The sequence below is a fragment of the Heterocephalus glaber genome, unplaced genomic scaffold, assembly GCF_053883595.1.
Source record: "Heterocephalus glaber isolate CG9 unplaced genomic scaffold, H.glaber_assembly_v1.0 deba00001564, whole genome shotgun sequence".
NCBI lineage: Eukaryota > Metazoa > Chordata > Mammalia > Rodentia > Bathyergidae > Heterocephalus > Heterocephalus glaber.
The window spans coordinates 3,565,632-3,586,391 of record NW_028258351.1 but is presented as its reverse complement, the minus strand read 5'-3'; the positions used below and the strand labels follow the sequence as shown (position 1 = coordinate 3,586,391).

General features: G+C 47.6%; 1 protein-coding gene across 3 annotated transcripts in view; it reads left to right on the top strand.

Moving 5' to 3' along the window:
• The first annotated feature begins 12 nt into the window (after nucleotides 1–12).
• Myo19 (myosin XIX) overlaps nucleotides 13–20,760 on the top strand; it is a 31,396-nt gene continuing 10,648 nt past the window's right edge. Inside the window, exons 1-15 of one of the 3 annotated variants that reach the window (XM_087191458.1) lie at nucleotides 13–177; nucleotides 852–950; nucleotides 2,318–2,463; nucleotides 3,613–3,705; nucleotides 6,052–6,190; nucleotides 6,543–6,691; nucleotides 8,334–8,447; nucleotides 14,371–14,503; nucleotides 15,099–15,168; nucleotides 15,682–15,784; nucleotides 15,956–16,052; nucleotides 16,178–16,254; nucleotides 17,776–17,866; nucleotides 18,267–18,438; nucleotides 20,128–20,201. In XM_087191458.1, the coding sequence (XP_087047584.1) occupies nucleotides 6,569–6,691; nucleotides 8,334–8,447; nucleotides 14,371–14,503; nucleotides 15,099–15,168; nucleotides 15,682–15,784; nucleotides 15,956–16,052; nucleotides 16,178–16,254; nucleotides 17,776–17,866; nucleotides 18,267–18,438; nucleotides 20,128–20,201 (1,054 nt within the window). In that variant the 5' untranslated portion in view covers nucleotides 13–177; nucleotides 852–950; nucleotides 2,318–2,463; ... (1 more) ...; nucleotides 6,052–6,190; nucleotides 6,543–6,568. The remainder of the gene's footprint in view (nucleotides 178–851; nucleotides 951–2,317; nucleotides 2,464–3,612; nucleotides 3,706–6,051; nucleotides 6,191–6,542; nucleotides 6,692–8,333; nucleotides 8,448–14,370; nucleotides 14,504–15,098; nucleotides 15,169–15,681; nucleotides 15,785–15,955; nucleotides 16,053–16,177; nucleotides 16,255–17,775; nucleotides 17,867–18,266; nucleotides 18,439–20,127; nucleotides 20,202–20,760) is intronic. The other 2 variants (XM_004870394.3, XM_021248669.2) reach the window with 2 other exon arrangements.

Here is a 20,760-nt window from a genome sequence, read left to right as displayed (position 1 = left end):
GCCGGCGCCCGGCCTCTTAGTCTGAGCGTCTGCCAGAAGAGTGCGACTGGGTCCCGGCTCTCCCCAGCCCCCGCCTTTCTTCCCTCCTCGGAATCTTCCCGCTGCCTTGGCCGGCTAGCCTGCCCTGAAGTCGACCCGGCGGGGTCAGCGCGCAAGGCAGATCGGGGCGTGGGACCGGTGAGTGTCACCCCAGCCCAGATCCAAAGCCCTTCACGGCCCCAAAGGGGCAAGGGAGCCAGTTGGCCCCGCAGCTCTGAGGTAGAAGGGGGACCCCCCCCCTTCCTCCCTAAATCGCTGTAGCCCTTTCCCTCTTCATTTTCCTTTTCGGCCCGCTCTCGTCCTAGGTGAAGGTAGCCCTATTCTTGCCCCTTGCCAAGAGCAAGGACCTTTCACGGTCACCCTCCACCTTTCCACTTTGCCAGCAGGGTGCGGCCCAAAATGGGAGAGCATCTCGGCTGCTCCTTTCCCTGCCCTATTGAGGGACCGAAGAGGAGGAGGAGGCTGGCCCTGGGAGGCATCAGTGAAGCCTCGCCCTTGCGGGGGTCGTGTCAACCTTCCCTCGAGGACATACTCTCCCCGTGCCAGGTGCTTCGGAGCGGCATCCTGCCCTGGGCACCGTGGGCATGTCGCCCAGACCAGGAGTAGTGGTTCCCGCCAGGAACCTAGGGCGGAGCCGGCTGGGCTCACAGGACCTGTACGCAGGTCTTCCACGCCTACCCTCCCAACCAAGAAAGAAATTGAAGCCGGGAGGAGGAAGAGGAGGCGGTGGTGATCAGGTTGCCACCTGCCTAGACTCAGTGTTGCACCTATTCATTACTCCCTTCTGCCCACTGTGGTCACACCCTTTTCAGAAATTCTTGGTAACCACGAACAGAGGGAGTAGGAACTGGAAGAACTGGAGAAAACCGCTCTACTCTGACTTGACTCCAGCTGGGAGCTGATACTGCATGGTAAAAACCAAATTTGCAAAGCTTTCACAGATACTAGCCCATTTGAGACAATTTAGCCCCCATGAGGTCTGGATGTTATTACTCCATTTGCAAATTAAGAAAAGTAATAAGGTTTAGAGAGCTCCTAAAGCTGTAATTCTAGCTGTATTCTAACTCCCCCATCCTGGGCTCCCCCAATGGACTTACCTCTCTCGGTGATGAGCTGCCAGTTGAGGGAGGTTTGTTCTCATTGAATCTCCAGAGATCTCTGTATGGCTGTCTCTTGGATGGGGTAGTGTCAGTGTCCAGAGTGAAGGTGTCTAATACATTCCAGATACGTTTTTCTGTCCAAATTGTCCTTTTCTAGTTTCCATGGAAGTCCCTGTCTCTAGCTTCTTTAAAAGATTAGATGTTTTCAGAGCCTTAAAAAGTCTCTTAAAAAAAAGTCTGTTAGGGTTAATCCATTTACAGGTGTCACTCATTCCTGTCCCTCCTTGCTGGGGAAAGTGTTGAGGCCTGGGAACTTCCAAGTCTGAAGGTCAACATCCTTCAAAGGCAGGTCCACCGTCTCACCTCCTTGAAGTTGACACTGGATCAGTCCACCTGCTTAGCACCCCTAGGTGGATTAGAAACCCTTCGTTGTAGTGCTAACCCAGTTCATTCTCAGTGAATATTCTTTGCACTGTATATGGTACTTTCAAAACATGGCCTCACTGGGCTGGGGATGTGGCTCAGTGGCACTGCGCCTGCCTGGCAAGCACAAGGTCCTGAGTTCAATCCCTAGTACTGGGAAAAAAAAAATGACCTCACTGACCTTCACAACTACTCTGAATTATATTTAATGATCTGTTTTCAAGGTGAGTATTGGAGGTAGGTGATAATGGCTTACCCAAGGCCACACACCCAGTGAATGGCTGAACCATGATTTCTCTCCCATACAACAGCTTTCTTACATCAGGAGTTGACTCCAGCCTCTTCTCCCACTCAGCTACTGACTATACTAAAACAGGATAGTTCCATCCAGTGAAAAAGATAGGGCATGAAAAAAAAAGATAGGGCATGAAGTTCTCAGTCTCCTCAATGTCTTTAACCTCCACAGCATACTGACTCAGAAGATTTGCAGCCTCACCTAACCCTAAAATTAGTAAAACTGGCCCTGAGGTTTTACTGCAAGGACAACTTAAAAAAGTAGCCCAGGGGGATCTCTGGAGGCTCTCATCAAAGTTTCCCCTGTTCCATAATTGTCAGGGAAAAGGACAGACTCTCACTCTTCGCCCAGGCCTGTCCTAGTTCTCCTTTTGGTTCTGCTTGGTGGGAGGAGTAGGAATGAGTCACTCAGGAGAAGTCCTCACCTGTGTGTGGCTCTTATCTTCTGTCTCATGCCACAGGCTCTAGGATAACTCACCTGAGACTCCTCCAGACCTGAGCACTTTGCTGGAGCTATGCCCATGGCCCCATGACCAAGAGGATAGCACTCCTTGGGCCTGCAACCCAGAACCCTGGCTGACCACATTAAAGCAGGATGCTCCAGCAGGTAAGATGTCAACATTATATGACCCAGTCCCTCAGGTGCCTGAAGCCTCTTCCCATCTTTCGTGTGCCTGAATGAAGTTTCTGCTGCTCTTACCTGGAAGGACAGGAAAGACCCCTTAAAGGTCTTCCTTCTGTTCTTCTTTTTGGTAGTCACTGCAGTGCTCTTGAGATCTAATTTGAATCTCTCTCGTTGTAGTTTTTAACTCTTTTCCTTGGGAGGGATAAGGTGAGATAGATAAAGGAATCCTTAGGTCACTTTGTTGACTTTACAGAGAGGGAATCTTGAGCAATGTCCCTTGCCAGGCTATATTGTTGAGGCACAGTGGAAGCTGAGGATATCCAAAAAGATGGTTCTTTGAAGCTGAGTCTTAAAGAATAAAAAGAAATTAGTCAAATGGAGAAGGACAATAAGCAGTCCAGGCAAAGAGATCAGCCTCTGCAAAAATATGGGAGAAAATGACTTACCTGAAATTACAGAAGGATTCTGATGAACGGATTATGGGGTGCATGAAACCTGCCTGTACCCCAGGCCTCTGCCTCTGAAAATTCCACTGTTGCCCCTGGCCTATAGGACTCCAAATCCTCCAAATATTGCTTGGCATTGACTGGGCTGAGGCACATACTCTGTAGTGTAGTGAAGTCCTGTGTCAATAGGACAGCCAGGTGTGGGGCTAGCCAGCCTCAAAGGACTCATGGTACACACTGCTGCTTGACCTTCCTACCATTTGGTTCAAGAAATAGGCCTGAAGACTAGAGAGAAACAGATGTTTGTATTTATTTTTAACCCTTTTTATTCCTAAAAGTAGTTGTTTACCATAACCATAGTATCAACTCCCCTGTGTTGAGCCCTTGTTATATAGTACACTCAGTGCTATATGTAATTTTGTTTTATTCTCACATTCCCATGAGAAATGTAGTGTTGTACACTAGATAGTGCTATTATGTCCCCATTCTAGGAGGTAAGGATTAGAGAGGCTAAATGACTTACTCAAGGTCACAGTCATTATCAGAAATTTGGAAAATAAGGATAAGCAAAAGGAACATTAAAATTATTCATAATCATACTCCCCAGAAATAACCAATACTTTAGAGAATGTCCTAATTTTTTCCCCTAAATATATATTTTGTTTTTTATTTTTTTTGGTACCAGGGATCGAACTCAGGACCTTGCACTTTTGAGGCAGGTGCCGGAACCACTGAGCTAAATCCCCAGCCCTCCCCTAAATATATATTTTAAGAACATGTAAGTTATATTTTTTGGTAACCTGCATCCATTGTACAGATGTATCATAATTTAAGCAGTCTACTACTTGGACACTGTAGTTTTCAATTCTCTTACAATTATAAATGGTTCTATATAGAGACATTACTTTGCATAAATCATCTTTGAGAAGCAGAATTGCTGGCTTAAGAGACATGCATAGTTTTAAAGCCCTGGCTATAAAACTAATAAGAGCCACTTCTACCAGTAGAAGAATAATAGCTAACTTCTTTTGTCATGTTCCAAATGTCTTTCTAAACCCCCAAGTGTGTGTGTGTGTGTGTGTGTGGTGCTGGGATTAAACCCAGGGCCTTAGCACTGAGCTACATCTCCAGCCCTTTTTACTGTATTTTGTTTTGAGGTGGGGTCTCACCAAGTTCCCAGGCTGGGCTCAAACTTGTAATTCTCCTAACTCAGCCTCCCAGAGTGCTGTGATTAGAGGTGTGTACCAGCACACCTTTTATGTCCTTATTATTATCTATGAGGTAGGTATAATCACCATTCCCATTTCACAGAGGAGAAAAATTTAAGGCACAAATAGTTTTTAAAACTTACGTAAGACTATACAACTAGTAAGTGGTGGTATCAGGATTCAAACCTAGGCAATTTAGCTTTCAAATCCAGGCTCTTGGTCATTATATTCAGCTTGGTTGGATCAGAGCTGATCATAAATTGTAGCTGGGTCAGTGAGTTTTTTCTTTTCACTAGAACAGAGGGATTTGCATGGGTTCATCTGTGCTCACTGTGGCAGTTATCTTACAGGGCAAGAGCCTGCCTCGTATATAATGATGGGTCCAAAGTTCAGAGAACTGGAAATATTTTTGGAAGGACCTCATTACTGGGCCTCTCAGGTAAAACTTACTACCTTAGTGTGTTTCCTCGAGGGGTTTGAAGTTTGAGGCCTCACCAGACTCCTTGGAAACACACATGTCATATCACAGCCTTCATGCTCCCACAGCAAGTTTTGGGCTGTGAGTAGTAGCACATATCTATAATCCTGGCCCTCTGGGAAGGTGAGGCAAAATAATTACAAGTTCAAGTCCAGCCCAGGCAATTTAGTGACTTAGTAAGACCCTGTTTCAGAATAAAAAGGGCCAGGGTTTTATGGCTTGTGTCTAGATGTCCTCACAAAGCCTCGTGTGGTCATCGGTGGGGTTTTTCAGAGGTGACTGGATCTAGAATGTGATGCTGGCAATAAATGTGTGTTGCTGGGATTGAGTCATGGTGCAATGCTAGGATTAAGGGGTCCCACCCTGGGTGTGAGTGAATAAAATATAAGGGACAGAAAAAGCTGCCATTGTCACTGCTTAATGCTTGCTGCTGCTTTTCCACTTTGCTGCCTTGCTGCCTTCTGCCTACCATAAACTGTTTCTCTTCTGTGATCCCCCTCTGCCATGTCACCCTGCCTTGGAGCCAGCCAACTATGAACTGAAACCTCTACAAACTGTGAGCCATCTAAACCTTTCCTCAATTTTAGATGTTGGGGATTCTGTCTCGGCAACAAGAAAACTCAGACACAGGGATACAGCTTAGTGTGAAGGCCCTGGCTTCAATCCCTAATACCACACCCCACCCCATCCCAACCCACCCCACAAAATAGTGAAGGAGGAGCCTGTTCCCCTCACTGCTTGTTCTTGGCCTCATCCAGCGTTCTGAGCCAGGCAGCTGGTCTATAGACCTGGGGTAGAGGAATCTGTTCATTGGCCTGGTTAAATTTAAGCCCTGAGAGGCAAGCAATAAAAGCATGGGGCTGCTTCTCTGGGATTATACAGCCGTTCCACACTGCAAGCTGAATTGTCACTTTCAAACAAGGCCTGAAGGGGCTGGGGATTTGGCTCACTGGTTTTGCCGCCTGCTGCACAAGCACAAGGACCTGAGTTCGATCCCCAGTACCAAAAAAAACAAGGCCTGTCCCTTTCCTTTGCCATACTTCTATAGCAGCCCCTCCTTTGGGCGCCACTCCTACCAGGCCGAGTAAGGCTCTGGTCTGGAAGCTGACTCAGCTGGAGCTCTTGGCAGAGAAGGCAGGAGAGCATCTATTGAACACTTACTGTGTACAAGCCCTGACTAAATGTTTCGTATGTCTCTTCTTCCCAGTAGCCATGTGAGTTAGGTTTATTATCCTTTGTTTACAAAAAATAAAGAAGCCGAGGCATAGAGAGCTAGTGGATGATCCAGGCTCATAGGTCTAATAAGTGGCAGAACTGAAAGAACTCAACCATATTCTGATCCCAAAGGCCTGTCCTTTCTACTCTGCAGGCTCTTGCCTTTATTAGCTGCTAGTGCACTGGAGTCTTAGCCCCATGGCTTTCGTGTTGTTCCCTGTAGGTGGATGACCAAGGTTCAGGCTCTGATGACCAAAGCAGGGCGTCCTTCAGAGAAGACCTGCAGGAGTTCCTGGGCAGGGAGGCCCCACTGCACCAGCTGGATGACCTGACCAAGGTGAATCCTGTGACACTGGAGACAGGTATGGGCCTCCCTCTTCTCTGGAGGGCTATCTCTAAGAGGGTGGCGGTGCAATAAGGGTGTCCAATGTGGCTTCCCCAGGGTAGGCCATAGCAGGCAAAACTGCTGACCAGCAGGGCCAAGTGCATGCTCTAGACCTCAGCCCGAGGGAGCCTAGCAGCTGTACCTTGGCTCCCCAGGGCAGGATTTGCTCTAAATTTGGGACTCGTCTTAATTAGATCTTGTATCTGCTCATCAGGGAACTTCTGGAATCTAATGGCACTTGGCTAATTACAGAGGAAGGGCTGTTAGACTGATGTGTGCCTGTGTGCATGGTTTTGAACCAGACTTTGCTAAAGGCGTCTCTCCCTCAGTCCTTAGGTGCCTACAGGCCCGGTACATGGTAGACACGTTCTACACCAATGCTGGCTGCACCTTGGTAGCTCTGAACCCCTTCAAGCCGGTCCGTCAGCTCTACACGCCAGAGCTAATGAGAGAGTACCATACTGCACCTCAGCCCCAGGTAAGGCTCAGCTGTTTGCTCTCCCTCTTGGCTCCCTGGACTCCCCCTACCCCCGCTGCATCTTCCCATCCTTACCCATCTATTCACCAGCCATGTAGTCATTCAAAGCCTGCTGGTGTCATGGCCCCACCCCATAGGAGCTCTCAAAAATTTGGACACAAATCAATCACTACAAGCCTGGCATGGTAGTGCATGCCTGTAAGCCCGGCACTCAGGAATCTGAGGCAGGAAGATCGCTGAGAGTTTGAGGCCAGCCTGGGCTACATAGTAGGTTCAAGGCCAGCCTGAACTACATAGTGAGACCCTGTCAAAAAAAATCAAGAAAAGAAATGGCTGCAGAACAGAAGGTACAGAGTAGGAGATGAATATTTATTTAACTGAGTTTGCAATCTAAAATAGGCAGAGAGCAAAGGATTTTTTTTTCTTAATGATGGGTTTATTAATAGGAAAGGATTTACAAAAATATATTTGTACACCTAACAGACTACCTTTTCAGAAAAAAATAAAATTATGTGCAAAAAGGATTGCCCTAGGAAATTCAGCCCATGTTCATCTCTACTGAGAAGAGAATACATCATTTGGGGGATGGGTGGTGGTAATGATGGTGCAGGCAGGGAATGGGCTTGTTGTTAAAGTGCTGATGTGCTCAGGGAGAGGCAAGAGCAAACTTGCCAGCAGGAGGGAGGCTGCAGGAGAGATGCTGTAGGCTGCAGGCTGCTTGGGTAGGGTCTGGAGCACCATAGCAGACAGGGAATCCACAGCTGCTTCATCCAGGCAGAGGTGGGATTGTGAACAGAGCCCTCTGGGGAAATGATTACTCTGGGAGTTGGTTCAGGAAGATGAAGCAGAAGGAATAGTTGGAAGTTTTGTAACAGCCCAAGTGAGAGGTGGCCGGGGAGGGGCAGACAGAAAGGGCAGCCCCAACACCATCCTGATGGGGGCTTGCTCCCTCAGGAGGCAGTGAGCGATCATTGCTGGCTGGGCCAGCGAGGTATCCTGCAGATGACCTGATCCTCTGCAAGAGCTCATGCATGGGCAAGTGTCCAAGTGAGATCCAGAGAGGTCTGCCCTGAGAGCCTTCTTCGTATCCATTCTGCTCTTCCCCCTCAAAGGCAAAGGCCAGGTCATGGTCCATTCTGTTTCCCCAGTGTCCACCTTGATGCCCAGCACACTGAGGACAATTGGTGTCTGTTAAGGAAAGGAGAACAGTGGCTTTGATATTCAAATTAAATGGATCTACTCACTTGCTAAGTAGTGTTGGAAGGTTGTTAACACCTCTGATCCTTAGATACCTCATCTATATATAAGGTTAGCTATCCAACTAATGCACAGATTTCTTAGACAGCAACTTGTAAGGAAGTTTTTGGCAGACTGCAAAGTATAATAACATGAAATAATAAGTAGCAGAATAAAATTATTAAAGCAAGATAAGACAGGAGCATAGATTAATGTCATAGATTGCTCAAGGTCAGCACTGCATCCGGGCTGAGGGGAGATGAGTGAAGCCACCAGGTAGGAGCCCCTCGGCTGGACCCAACACTGTTATTTCTGTTGGCAGCCTCCCCATCTCAGCCATCATTGTATCCACTCCTCCAGTATACAGGCTTTCTCTTGCATTACATTCCATCCTTTGATGTTGCAGAGACTGAAGCCCCACATCTTCACTCTGGCTGAACAGACCTACAGGAATGTCAAGAGCCTGATTGAGCCAGTCAACCAGTCCATTGTGGTCAGTGGAGAGAGTGGTGCTGGAAAGGTAGGAGGGTCAGTTTCTTACCCTTCACCCCAGATCTGGCTGGGTCACTTCTCATGGCATTGCTTGCTGCCTCATTCACAGACAGACCAGTGGAGGCAAGAAGTCCATGCACCATGGCTCGGCAAGCACTGGGCCAGATGTCAAGAGGTGGTTCCAATGCAGGCTCTGCCGCCAGCTCTGCTGCCATCCTGGGGAGATACTTTCCCCTCTGAGTCTTCACTTTCTCAGAGGTTTCAGCCAGCACTGGCACCACTGGAAGCAAATGTCACTTGTTGGGGATTTCAGATAATGGTTAAGAATACTTCCAAAAAGTAGTCTCTGTAACCTCCATTCTCTCACTTGCAGACTAGGCAGGAGGAGCAGACCAGTGTCTGACTCATGGAGCGTCTATGAGAGTTAAATGAGCCGCATAAAGCACTCAGTGGCATGTCTGGCACGTGGCAGTGCTCCTCCAAAAGTAGCTGTGGTTTCTGTGGGAGTTTATTGGAGCAGTCCATTTTGACCCCCTGGGTTGCCCATGGTAGCAAGAGGAGTGCATTGGCCACCTGTGGGGGGAGACAGAAGCACCTGTGGCCATGAGGCCTCAGGGATGGCAAAAAACAGGTGAGACAAACTGTTGCACAAGGATAAGGGGGAGTTGCACAGTTGGTCAGAGGAGGCCTTGCCACCTGCTTGCCAAGCCTCACTCAGCTGCTTCCCTCTTGCCATAGCACTTTTGCTTCGGGAGGGATTCTTTGCGTCCTCTGCCTCTTCTCACATAGGAGGGAATTGCTGGACACTGAGCACCTGCCTGGTTCCGGGCTGGGGGCTGGGCCTGGGGCTGGGGGATCATGGGGAGAAGCAGAGATGAGAAAGGTGGCGTCTAGCTTTTCATGGTTTCTTAGTCACCCAGGGGAGAAACAAATGAAGACGATAAGTTGCATGGATGAGGGCTTGGGTGAGGAAAGGGCTCTTCAGAAGCAAGGTTGCCAGTGAAGTGGTTTGTGGCCAGCTCCTGGACAAAACCCACTCTCCCCCAGAATTGTTCGGACAACTGAGGCAGAACCTGGCTCAAGACTCATGCAGCCAGAACCCAGTAACTGTCCACTGTGGCTGGTATAATTGCAAATTTTATTTTATTTATTTTTGGTTTTTTGGTACCAGGGATTGAACTTGGGACCATCTGCTTTCGAGGCAGGCAGTGGAACCACTGAACTAAATCTCCGGCCCTGCAAAATTTATTTTTTGTCAGTTTTTTTTTGTTTCTTTTTTGGTTTTTTTTGGTACCCAGGATCGAACTCGGGTCCTTGAGCTTACAAGGCAGGCGCTGGAACCACTGAGCTAAATGCCCAGCCCCAATTTATTTTTAATAGTAATGTTACATAGTTAAAAAAAAAATCAAGCAATACTACAAGGCTTGAATACTACAAAGAAAAAGAACAAACCTGCCTCATGTGTCTCAGCAGCTCCTTTCATATCTTTTACCAACTTATTTGGACATTTACCTGTCTTTCCAAACCACATGCATTTATTGTTACTGCCTTATCAGTTGTGGACCTTATTCTGTTCCTACTTTGATAAGGGTTTAACTCCCCCCCCCGACACATACTCTGTAGTTAATTATATCATAAGTTCTAATTAATCTGCAATATTTACATTATTATGACCATGTATACTTTGTGTATGGGAGTCAAGTAGTATATTCTATTTCTTTTTTTATATACTATATTTCTTCTTTTCCTTCTTAATACTTGCCCCATTTTTTTCATGTTTAGTTTCTACATGTTACTATTGTAAATGTAGTTACTATTACAGTAATTCATTACCAGACTTGTCCCCAAAGCTGGGAAACATTTATCAACGGGCAAACAAATCATTCCCACCGTGCCTGGCTACCTACTGCCTTGTTTTTATGGAGCACATTCTTCAGTAGTTTCTGGGCAAGTTTACATGGAGTACAGATTTTTGAATTATTATACATCTGAAAATGTCTTCTGCCTCAAATTTGACATTTTGACAGGCTTTTTAAAATTTTATTGCAAAATAACTGCAGTTTTAAAAAATTCAGTGAATATAGAAGTGCTTTTTTTGGACATACAGTTACTCACTATCTAGATATCTTCCTCTGTGTCCTGTTGTGACTCAGAGTCCCTGACCAGGATCCTACTTTAGTCTCTGGCAACAGAAAGGAAGAACACCTTCAGAGCTGTTTGTGAGAACTGCAGCCACCAGGAGGAGCCAGAAGAGGCTGGGAAGTTCTTACAAAGCTTGACAGGGTCTTATAATTCCAGATTGGAAATTATTTTCTTTCCAAGTATAGAAGTTCTTTTCATATATATATCTTTGAGTGTTGTTATTGAGTGTCCCAATTCGTAATAGTTTTTACTTGTTTGTTTAGTATTTTGAGACAGGGGCTCACTTTGTAGTGCAGGCCGGCCTTGAAGTCACTCTGTCGTGCAGGCTGGTCTCGAACTCACAGCGATCCTCCTGTCTCAACCTCCTGAGGGCTGAGATTACAAGCGTGCACCACCGCACCTGGCTCCAGTCCATAATAGTGTTTTGTTTTTTCTTTCTAGAATCTTTTAGGGTCTTTTTATCCTAAAGTATGAAAATTCACAGTGCTATATCTTGGTATGGTCTTTTTCCATTTACTCTGCTGAGTACTTTGTTTGAGTGTGGGTCTTTTTATCCTCCCCCAGTATTGAAGATAAAACCTACAATCCTCACACTGAGCTACATCTCAGCCCGTTTTATTTGAGACAGGGTCTCACTAAGTTGCCTGGGCTGGGCTCGAACTTGCTATCTTCTTGCCTCAGCCTCCCCGAGTGCTGGAATTATGGCCATGTACCACCATGTTCAGTTTGTGTGGGTCTTTTTGATTTGGGACCTCATGTTCTTTGGTGGAAGGAAATATTTATGTTTTAAACCTATTAATCTCTCTCTTTTCTCTTTCCAAAACCCCTCTCAGTAGGATGTTTCCTTGTCTGTTTTTGTCTTTTCTCACTTATTTTATTTCAATATTTTATCCTATTTTGGGGGAGATACTCTCTCCTTAATATTCCAGTTCTTTTTAATTTTAAATTTTTATTTAAGAGCCGGGGGTTTAGCTCAGTGGTTCTGCCACCTGCCTTGCAAGCACAAGGTCCCGAGTTCCATCCCTGGTACCAAAAAATAAAATTTTTTTAATTTAAAATCTCAAGAGCTCTTTCATGTTCTCTGAATATTATTTCACCCCATCGTCCTGATTTTATTTCATAGATTTAACATCTTTTACTTTTGCATATATATCATGCTTTTTACTTGCTTTGTACTCCTTGAATTGGCTCTTTCCAATTTTCTTTCTTCTTTTTGTTGTGATGTTTTTATTCATGTAAAAAAGTTTAGCAAATAGCTAATGATCCTTGAGTATCTGTTCATATATAAAAATCAGACATTAGCAGGATGTGGTCCTACATGCTTGTAATTCCAGCTTCTTGGGAGGCTGAGACAGAAGGGTCACAAGTGTGAGGCCAACCTAGGCAATTTAAGACCCTGTCTCAAAATTTCATTGGTCAAATGGTTCATTGTAAGGCTCTAGGTTCAGTCCCCAGAACTGCCAAAAAAAAAAAGAAGAAGAAAAAGTCAGGCATTAAGCAACTGATTAGAATCTCTGTCTTTATGAACAGGTAGATAGGATTATCAACCAGAGTTTCTCATTTAAGTAGCTTTATAAACTTGTTAGACCCTGAATGCCCATAACTTTTCTTAAGAGCTTCTTAGTGTCTTCAGATTATTCCAATCTCTTCAGCAGAGAGGTAGAAACTACAGTTAAATGGAAATGATAAAAATTAAAATATGAATGATTCAGACCAATCAGCAAATTAGACATGCAGAAGAGTGCATTGGTGAAGCTGGGGATGGTAGCACATGCCTGTAACCCCAACACTGGGGAGACTGAGTCAGAAGGACACCACAGGTTCAAGGCCAGCAAAACAAAACAAAAAGAAAAAACAAGGAATACATTAATGAACTTGACAATAGGTTAGTAAGATTATTCAAATTGAAAAACAAAGGCAAGTATGTCCAAGAGCTCTGGTACATAAATTATCTACCATATAAGTATTTGGTGTCCTAGGAGAAGAGAAAGAGTCTAGGTCAGAAATAACACTTTATATAATTAAGACAGCAAGCACAGATCCAAGAAGCTTAGAAAATGCCAGGTAAGATAAATATAAAGGAAACACATTTAGGCACATTATAGGCAAAGTGCTGAAAACCAAACATAAGAAAATCTTAAAGGAAGCCAAGGAAAAGATAAGAATGACAATAGGCATCTTATCAAAAATTGCAAATAGGACCGGGGATTTAGCTCAGTGGTTCCACCACCTGCCCTGCAAGTGTAAGGACCCAAGTTTGATCCCCAGTACCAAAAAAAAACACCTGCAAGCCCAAAGATAATAGATATTTTGAGGACTTTAAAGATGACACTATCAATCTAGAATTCTGTTACTATCAAAAATATTTTTGGGGGCCGGGGATTTAGCTCAGGTGTTTCACCGCCTGCTGCGCAAGCGTAAGGACCCGAGTTCGATCCCTGATACCAAAAAAATATATATATTTTTCAGGCTGGGGAAGTAGCTCATTGGTAGAGTGCTTGCTTAACATGCACAAGGCTCTAGGTTTGATCCTTAGCACCATGTACTATACATATACATATACAAATTTTTTTAATCAATGAAAGTCTGAGGGTGTAGCTCAGTAGTGGAATATGGGAATGTGTGCTTAGCATGCACAAAGCCCTGGATTCAATCCCCAGCATACAAAAATAGTGAATAAATAAAAGTTGAGGTAATTCATTTCCAGTAGACCTGCACTATAGGAAATATTGAAGAAAGTTCTTTAACCCAAAGGAACATGAAACAGATGAACATTTGGATCTATACAAAGAAATAGAGCATTGGAAATGTAAAACCTTCTTTTTTTGCCTCTTTAAAGGAAAATTCACTGTATGGCAAAAATATTGTCAAAAACAGTAATCATAGCCAAGTATAGTGGTGCACACCTGTAATCCCAACACTCAGGAGGCTGAGGCAGGAGGATTGCTGTGAGTTCAAGGCCAACCTGGGCTATCTAGTGAGTTCAAGCCCAGCTGAACTACATAGTGAGACCCTGTCTCAAAAAAAAAAGGAATCATAAAAGTACTAAATTCAACCAATGACAGTAAAAAAGTAACAAAGATGATATGAAACAAATTGAAAAGATATGACGTAATAGTAGATTAAGAACCAACTATAGTGATAATTAAATGTAAGTTTAAATGTTCTAATTGAGAGGCAAAGAATGTCATATTGGATTTTTTTTAATGCAAGAACTCAAGTAACATGTCTTCAAAAAGGAATCCACACACAAAGATTCTTTGAAAAATGGGTCCAGAGTAAAAGACTGAACAAGTTCAGGGCCACCGGGGATTTAGCTCAGTGGTTCCACCACCTGCCTCGCAAGCACAAGGTCCCAAGTTCGATAACTGGTACCAAAAAAAGTTTCAGAGCCAATTTGAACTTACGTAGTGAGACCCTGTCTCAAAAAAAAAAAAAAATAGATGTAAAATTATATTTACATCTGTAGGGTTTGTAAGAAAGTACATAGAAAGCCTCCCCAGGGCTTGCCACGGAGTAATCAATATTAGTTGGGAGGCCTCAGACACTGACGCACCTGCCAGAGGCCAGGGAGCTCATTCCTTCTCCCAAGCTGGCCTTGTTTCTCAGTGCATCTTCTGGACCTGGGAAAAGCTCACCCCATTTCACAGGCAAGGGGAAGTGCCTTACCCAAGACCACAGTTGAGTTCCAAGTTCGCCCATCTGGTCTGCAACAAGCATGGTAGAGAAGAGGGCTCTGGGGCGCTGCTGGCTCAGGCAGGCTTGGGAGTGGGAGAGAAGGTGGACATTGCTCCCACTTTTTGCCACAGACATGGACATCCCGTTGCCTGATGAAGTTCTACGCTGTGGTGGCCGCTGCACCGACCTCCTGGGAGAGCCCCAGGATCGCAGAGAGAATTGAACAGCGCATCCTGAACTCTAACCCTGTCATGGAAGCTTTTGGTGAGCTCATCATCCAGTCCCATTTCTTCTGGGATCTGCCTCTCCCAAGTGGGGAGGAGGCCGGGCTTCGACATCCTCTCTGGGGTTGAGAATGAGTGCATCCTTTTCTGCCTTGGACCCCTGACTTCCTCCCAGGTCCCCTCAGCCTTCTTCTGATAGATGGAGCAGTGGTGCTGGAGAGGACCTGGTGGCTCATCTAGTCCAAATCCTTTTCATCCAGTTTCTTAATGGTTCAAAAAAGATTTGCCCAAGGATGTACAGCTCTTAGTGTCCGTGTTGGAACTAGAGCCCAGATGTTGAGTCTTCCTGTCTAAAGCTAATAATAACTTGTTCTCTTTGACCTCTCCCTTCAAAGAAGAAAGTCTTGGGCTTCCTAGGCTTGCTTATTCCAGTTCCTTGCCAGAAAATTCTTACAACTTTCCTGAATCCCACTTGGCAGAAGTCTGCCTGCCCATTGCCCAATCTTGTCCCTCACTTCATGGAACTCATCAAAGGGACCTTTAGATGTCTGAGGATAAGGACATGGTCCCCAGCAGACCTGCAGCCATGTTGGCCATGAGACCTCTAAACCTCTAAACATAGGTGTGATCTGTAGGGAATGCATGTACACTGAGGAATAACAACAGCAGTCGCTTTGGGAAGTTCATCCAGCTGCAGCTGAACAGGTAATAGCTGCTGCCCCCCTGGCCTGTGGGAGGATGGGGGCAGGGGCAGGCTTTCAAAGCAGCTGGGGCAGTTGCCAGCCATACCCACCCCTAGGGGCAGAACTCTGTGCCTGGCATGTATGCATACGGGATTCTTCAGGATTAATGAACTGAGAGTTGTCTTTGAACCTGGAGAACTGTAGCTACTCTGATCTTAGAGACCTTGGGGCAGTGTTCTTGTCACAGCCTATGTGTGGCCTTCTGGCTTCTACCCTTGCTCGGCAACTTCTAGTTAAATTGCCACTTCTTTGGGCCATAACCCTGATCTTGAAGCTGAGCTCCTGCTCCTGCTATGAAATGAGGTGCAAATGATATGCAAAGACCTGAGCTAGGTCCAGGGACTGTCCCAGTACAGTGTAGGACATTCTGAGCTTGGTGGGGAGTTGCTGGGCAGCAGTCTGGCACAAAGTCAGTGCTGAGTAAATGGCTACAAAATGAACAGGCAGCTCATGGACCCCTGCCTGTGTGCATCAGGGCCCAGCAGATGACAGGAGCTGAAGTTCAGACCTACCTCCTAGAGAAAACCCGAGTGGCCTGCCAGGCCTCCAGCGAGAGGAACTTCCACATCTTCTACCAGGTCTTTGCCGGGTGGGACCCAGTTACCTCCATGCCTTCCCCAGGCTCTCTATGGGGGCCTCTCATCTCGTGATGTGCTACCATTTCTGCCTCCTCTGATGCCAACCCTGGGCAGGTAGAGGCCAGGCTTCCCTTGTACCTCCAGCTCAGCTACCTGTCCACCTCCCCACAGATCTGCAAAGGAGCCAGCGAGGATGAGAGGCTCCAGTGGCACCTCCCCAAGGGAGCCACCTTCTCCTGGCTGCCAAACCCTGAGAGGACTTTGGAAGGTAGGGGGACTCCCCCGACACCTTGGACTGGCCCAGCAGTGTGCACCCACTCTGCTCAAAGGCCTGCCTCCCTCACCGCCACCACCCCTGCTAACTACTGGACTGCGACATGGGTTCTATTTCAGAGGATTGCTTTGAGGTGACCCGAGAGGCCATGCTGCATTTGGGCATCGACACCCTCACCCAGAACAACATCTTTAAGGTCAGAGGAAAACCCACACCGCTTAGATTTTCCAGTTACTGGGCAGCCCCTCTCATGGGGTCCTTTCCTGGTCTGCTCTGTGCCTCTGTGCTGCAAAGGTGGAGTGTTGGGCTAGACAGGGGCCTCGAGGATGGTGCTGCAGTACAGAGACCATGGCACAGTAACCCAAGGGCCAGAGAGCGGGGGCTTGGTCAGTTATCACTGCAACAGTGAGAGTAGAAATAACCCTACTGTGTTTGCCTAACACTTCAGATTTAAAAATCATGTTCACACCTTTTAGTTCACTTGGTTTTTTCAACAGTTCTTTGTGAGTGGAGGTGATTTCTGCTATGCTTGAGTAAACAACAGCAGTAAAGTGACCTGTCCAAGGTCATTACTACTGAGTGACAGAGTACACTGTTCTAGACATAGTAATTCCAAGTTCCCTCCCTTTGTCCCCCCGTCTACCTGCAGCCCCCACCTCTCCATTTCAGACACAGCGCTGACCCAGGTGAGCTGGGCCCCTCTCATCCCCATTAATGTCCTCCCTCTCCTTTCTGCCAACTGCCTCCTCCCTGGTCACGTCCTCACCCCCAGAGCAACAGGAGGGAGTAGGCAGGCTAGGTGGGCAGCAGGGACAAGGAAGCCACTGAAGGGAGATGGGCCATGGAGTGGAAATTGACTTTCTCAGCTGGAAGCTGCTCAGGCAGGGCGGGTGTTGTGCCCAGCGTGGACACTGCAGCTAAGAGGTTGGCCAGGAGGACAGTACATGGGAACAAGCCCAGGGTGAGTGGACAACACTAGGAGTTCAGGCAGGAATGCTGCCCCGCACAGCCTCTCTGCCTGTTGAACACAGGAGTCCTGTCCTGGGGTGAGTGGTGGCCAGAAGGCCAGCAGATATGGAGGTTCCCTGCCTGGGCCCAGACAAGAACAGCCACAGGGTCCTGCTCTCCTAGTATCAGGTCCAAGGGCCTTCACAGTTACTGGGACAGGAGGGAATTCTCCTTTCTGTAACCCCTGGGAGGTTGTCCATGCAGATTTCTGAGTGCAGAGACCAAAGGGTATTACCCATGGTACAGAGACCAAGATCAAAGTTCCTCCCCCTGGGCTAGGCTATCCTAAGCCACTAGGCTGAGAAAGACTACAGGGAGCCAGAGCCCGGTAGATATGGAAGTAACCCTGGCCCACACCTAACAGGACTGGTGTCCCCACAGTGCAGAGAGGGGAGAGGGACAAATGGTGGGTGGACATGCGGGCCTCACCGGCTGCCTTGGAGGCATCTGAAGTCAGACTGCCTCGGTTCTAATCTGCCTTTCTCAGGAAGCATGTGACCTTAGGCTTTGGATTGAACCTCCGCAGTCCCTTCTCTCTCATGGCGTTGCCATAGTGCACACTAAGTGAGGGGATGCAGTAACACATGGAATTGTGCCTGCCTGAGCTGGGCAGTAATTGGGCTGATTGTTCTGATGTTGTTGTGACTGTCCTCAGCGGGAGGACTCAGCAGGTCCTCCCCTGCCTCTGAACATCCTCTCTGCCCCTCAGGTCCTTGCTGGGCTGCTGCACCTTGGCAACGTCCACTTTGCTGACTCAGAGGATGAAGCCCAGCCCTGCCAACTGATGCACGATGCCAAGTGTGAGAGGCGAGGGGCAGGGGAGAGGGCCAACCCTGGCAGGAAAGTGGCTGGCATTGGTGGGGTTAGGTGGGAGTTCAGGGGGTGAGATTTTCCATCTGCCGCTCTTGCTTAAAGTCAGCTATAGGGCCCTGCCCTGGATAACTTACTCCTCACCCATCTTTGGCAGATGAGGACATGAGAGAGGGTTAATAAAGTAATTTGTCCTGCATGTAGCAGTGTGGATTGGGACATAGAAGTCACGAATTGAGGTCCCACCTCTGCCACTTAACAGAGGCTTTTGGCAAGTCTCTGCCCTTTGGAACCTAGGTTTCCTCTGTCCATTTGGGCAAGTCGGGTATCATTCTGAGCATGGTTCAGGTGGAAGGTGATTTGCCTAAGGAGTATTCACCGCTCTGTCAGGCTCTCTCAGGACATCAGCCTCACTGCTGAGACTGCGTGAGGACATGCTGCTGGAGACAGTGCAGATTCGAACCATCAGGGCGGGCAGGCAGCAGCAGGTGTTCCAGAAGCCCTGCTCCCGAGCAGAGTGTGACACCCGCAGGGACTGTCTGGCCAAAGTGGTCTATGCGCGGTAAGCAGTTATACTGGGCCCTGCCCTCCCCCAGATTCTCACCCTGTCTGGGTTGCCCAGACCCCACCAGGCAGCAAATGCAGGCCCAGGGTGGGGAATGCCAGATAAAGCAGACTGGTTCCTTGGATCCCCAGGGACAGTAGGGCATGACTGCCACATGTCTTTTTCCTGAACTACACCCTTGGCATCTGTTCTTGAGGACTGAGTAGAGGTTGCCACATTCCTGGCCTAGATTCAAGTCATTAGTCAAGTACAGGAATCTGCCTTGACCTTGTCAGTAGACAGGGAAAACCTGCTCAGCTGTCCCCTGGCAAAGCAGGCCACAGAGGTGATCTGGTGCTGTTACAGTGCCAGGATCAGGCCGCTGGGTGAACAGGCTCCTCTGTCTCCCTGTGCCCTGGTACTCAAGACCTCAGTTACTGACTGGGGAGTTTGATAAATGGTGCAGAGCCAGAGACTTGGCCCAAGTCATGGGTGGCACAGTGGGGAAGGTGGGCTCCTGGCCTTTCCTGGTGGGTTATGTGACCACTCTGGCCATGTGGGCAAGGGTGATCTCACCTCAGGCTCTGAGAACACTTGGGTGCCTTATCAGCTTCCAAGGGTGCAGAATACCCTGAGACGGTGATGGTGAATCTTTCAGAACTTTGAGTGATACAGATAGCCCACTGTGCCACATGTGCTATAGGTTCACCACCACTGCTCTAAGATTATCAAATGTGTGTGTGTGTACACATGGGACCTAGGGCAGCTTTCTTGGGAGAGGGTCCTCCCCGCTTTCATGAGCCAAGAGCCTGAGAAGCATTGCTAAGTGAAAACATTCTGAGTTGAAAATGGTCGGGAGCAGCTTAGCCCATACACTTGAACCCATTTCAGCAAGAAACGCAGGGACCATTGCCTCACAGCAATGTCAGGTCAATGGTTTTTACCTTTGCCTACAAGTTACTGCAAATAGGTAGCTAAAGTGCGGTGGTCAGAGTGAGCTTCTGACTACTGCATCTTACACATGGAAACCATCAGTCATTGTGACACGAGGTCACTCTTTTTTAGTACCTCAAATGGGTATTTGAATCCCCTGTAGCAGAACAACAAGCTGTTGGCCAGGTGTGGTTGTACACACCTGTAATCTCAGCACTCTGGGAGGCTGAGGCAGGGGGATGGCAGATTTCACCCAGCCTGGACAACTTAGTGAGATCCTGTTTCAAAAGAATTTAAGGGCTAAGAATGTAGCTCACTAAAGAGGCTCTAGGTTCAATCCCCAGTTTTGGAAAAAAAAGAATAATGAATTGAATAATGTTGCAATTGCATTAAAAAAAAGAAAAGACCCTTGGACAGTGAGTGTTGTATGTTTCAGCTCAGCACCTTGGACAGTAACCTCATCTTCCCTGGGTTGGGGGTGGTTCTCGAGTGGAGGATGCCATTGTTGATCTTAGATGATGCAGGCTCAGCCTTGTTCTCCAAGCCCCACAGGCAGACTTGCAGGAGAGCTCAGTGAACCTCAGCTCTTTATGAACCCCACCAAGGCCCACCTAACAGCTCCTTCTGGTCACTACACCAGCTGCTGTTGGCTCATGTGATGGGGCAGACCTGTGGCCTGTGAGGTCTAGAATATGGGGCTCCAGCATGTATGGCTGAGCAAATTTGGCACCTCAGGCTCAGCCTGACCCTCTTACCAGACTCTTTGTCCCTCAGACTCTTTGACTGGCTGGTGTCGGTGATCAACAGCAGCATCTGTGCAGACCCTGACTCATGGACTGCTTTCATAGGTAGCAGGGGGTCACCCTGCCTGGAACCCTCCAGAGAAGAACTGTAGTGGCCTGGATGGGGGCCAGGAGCCCTGGGTCCCCTAAGCAACTCCTTTCCCTTCTCTGCACCCCTGCCACCTGCCCTCAGTGTCTGGTCGAGGTCTCTGTTCTCTGGTGCCCACATCTGACCTGTCCAAGGCTCTCCACACAGACTGAGGTGGTGCCTTGTCTATAAGGCCCTCTTCTCCCAGAGACTCAGAACCAATCCCAGGAAAATAGTGGGGGTGGGTGAGAGAGCTAGATGGGAGACAAGACCGAGGCCAACCTCATTCTAACCCTGGGTGAGGCGGTCAGGTAGGGGAGGAAGTGAGGCTGAGAGGCTCCTGTGCAGTCTCCTTCTGGAATGGTAGAATTAGGCTAGCGAGACCAAGGCTCTCCAAATAGACTCACACAGGAAGTGTTCCCCAGGACCTGGTTTTCTTACAGGAGAGACCTGCTGGGATCAGAGAATTCAGACTCAAAAATAGGCCTGATGCCCTGGGCTGCCCCTTGCACCTCACCTGGCTTTTCTCCTTGCTCT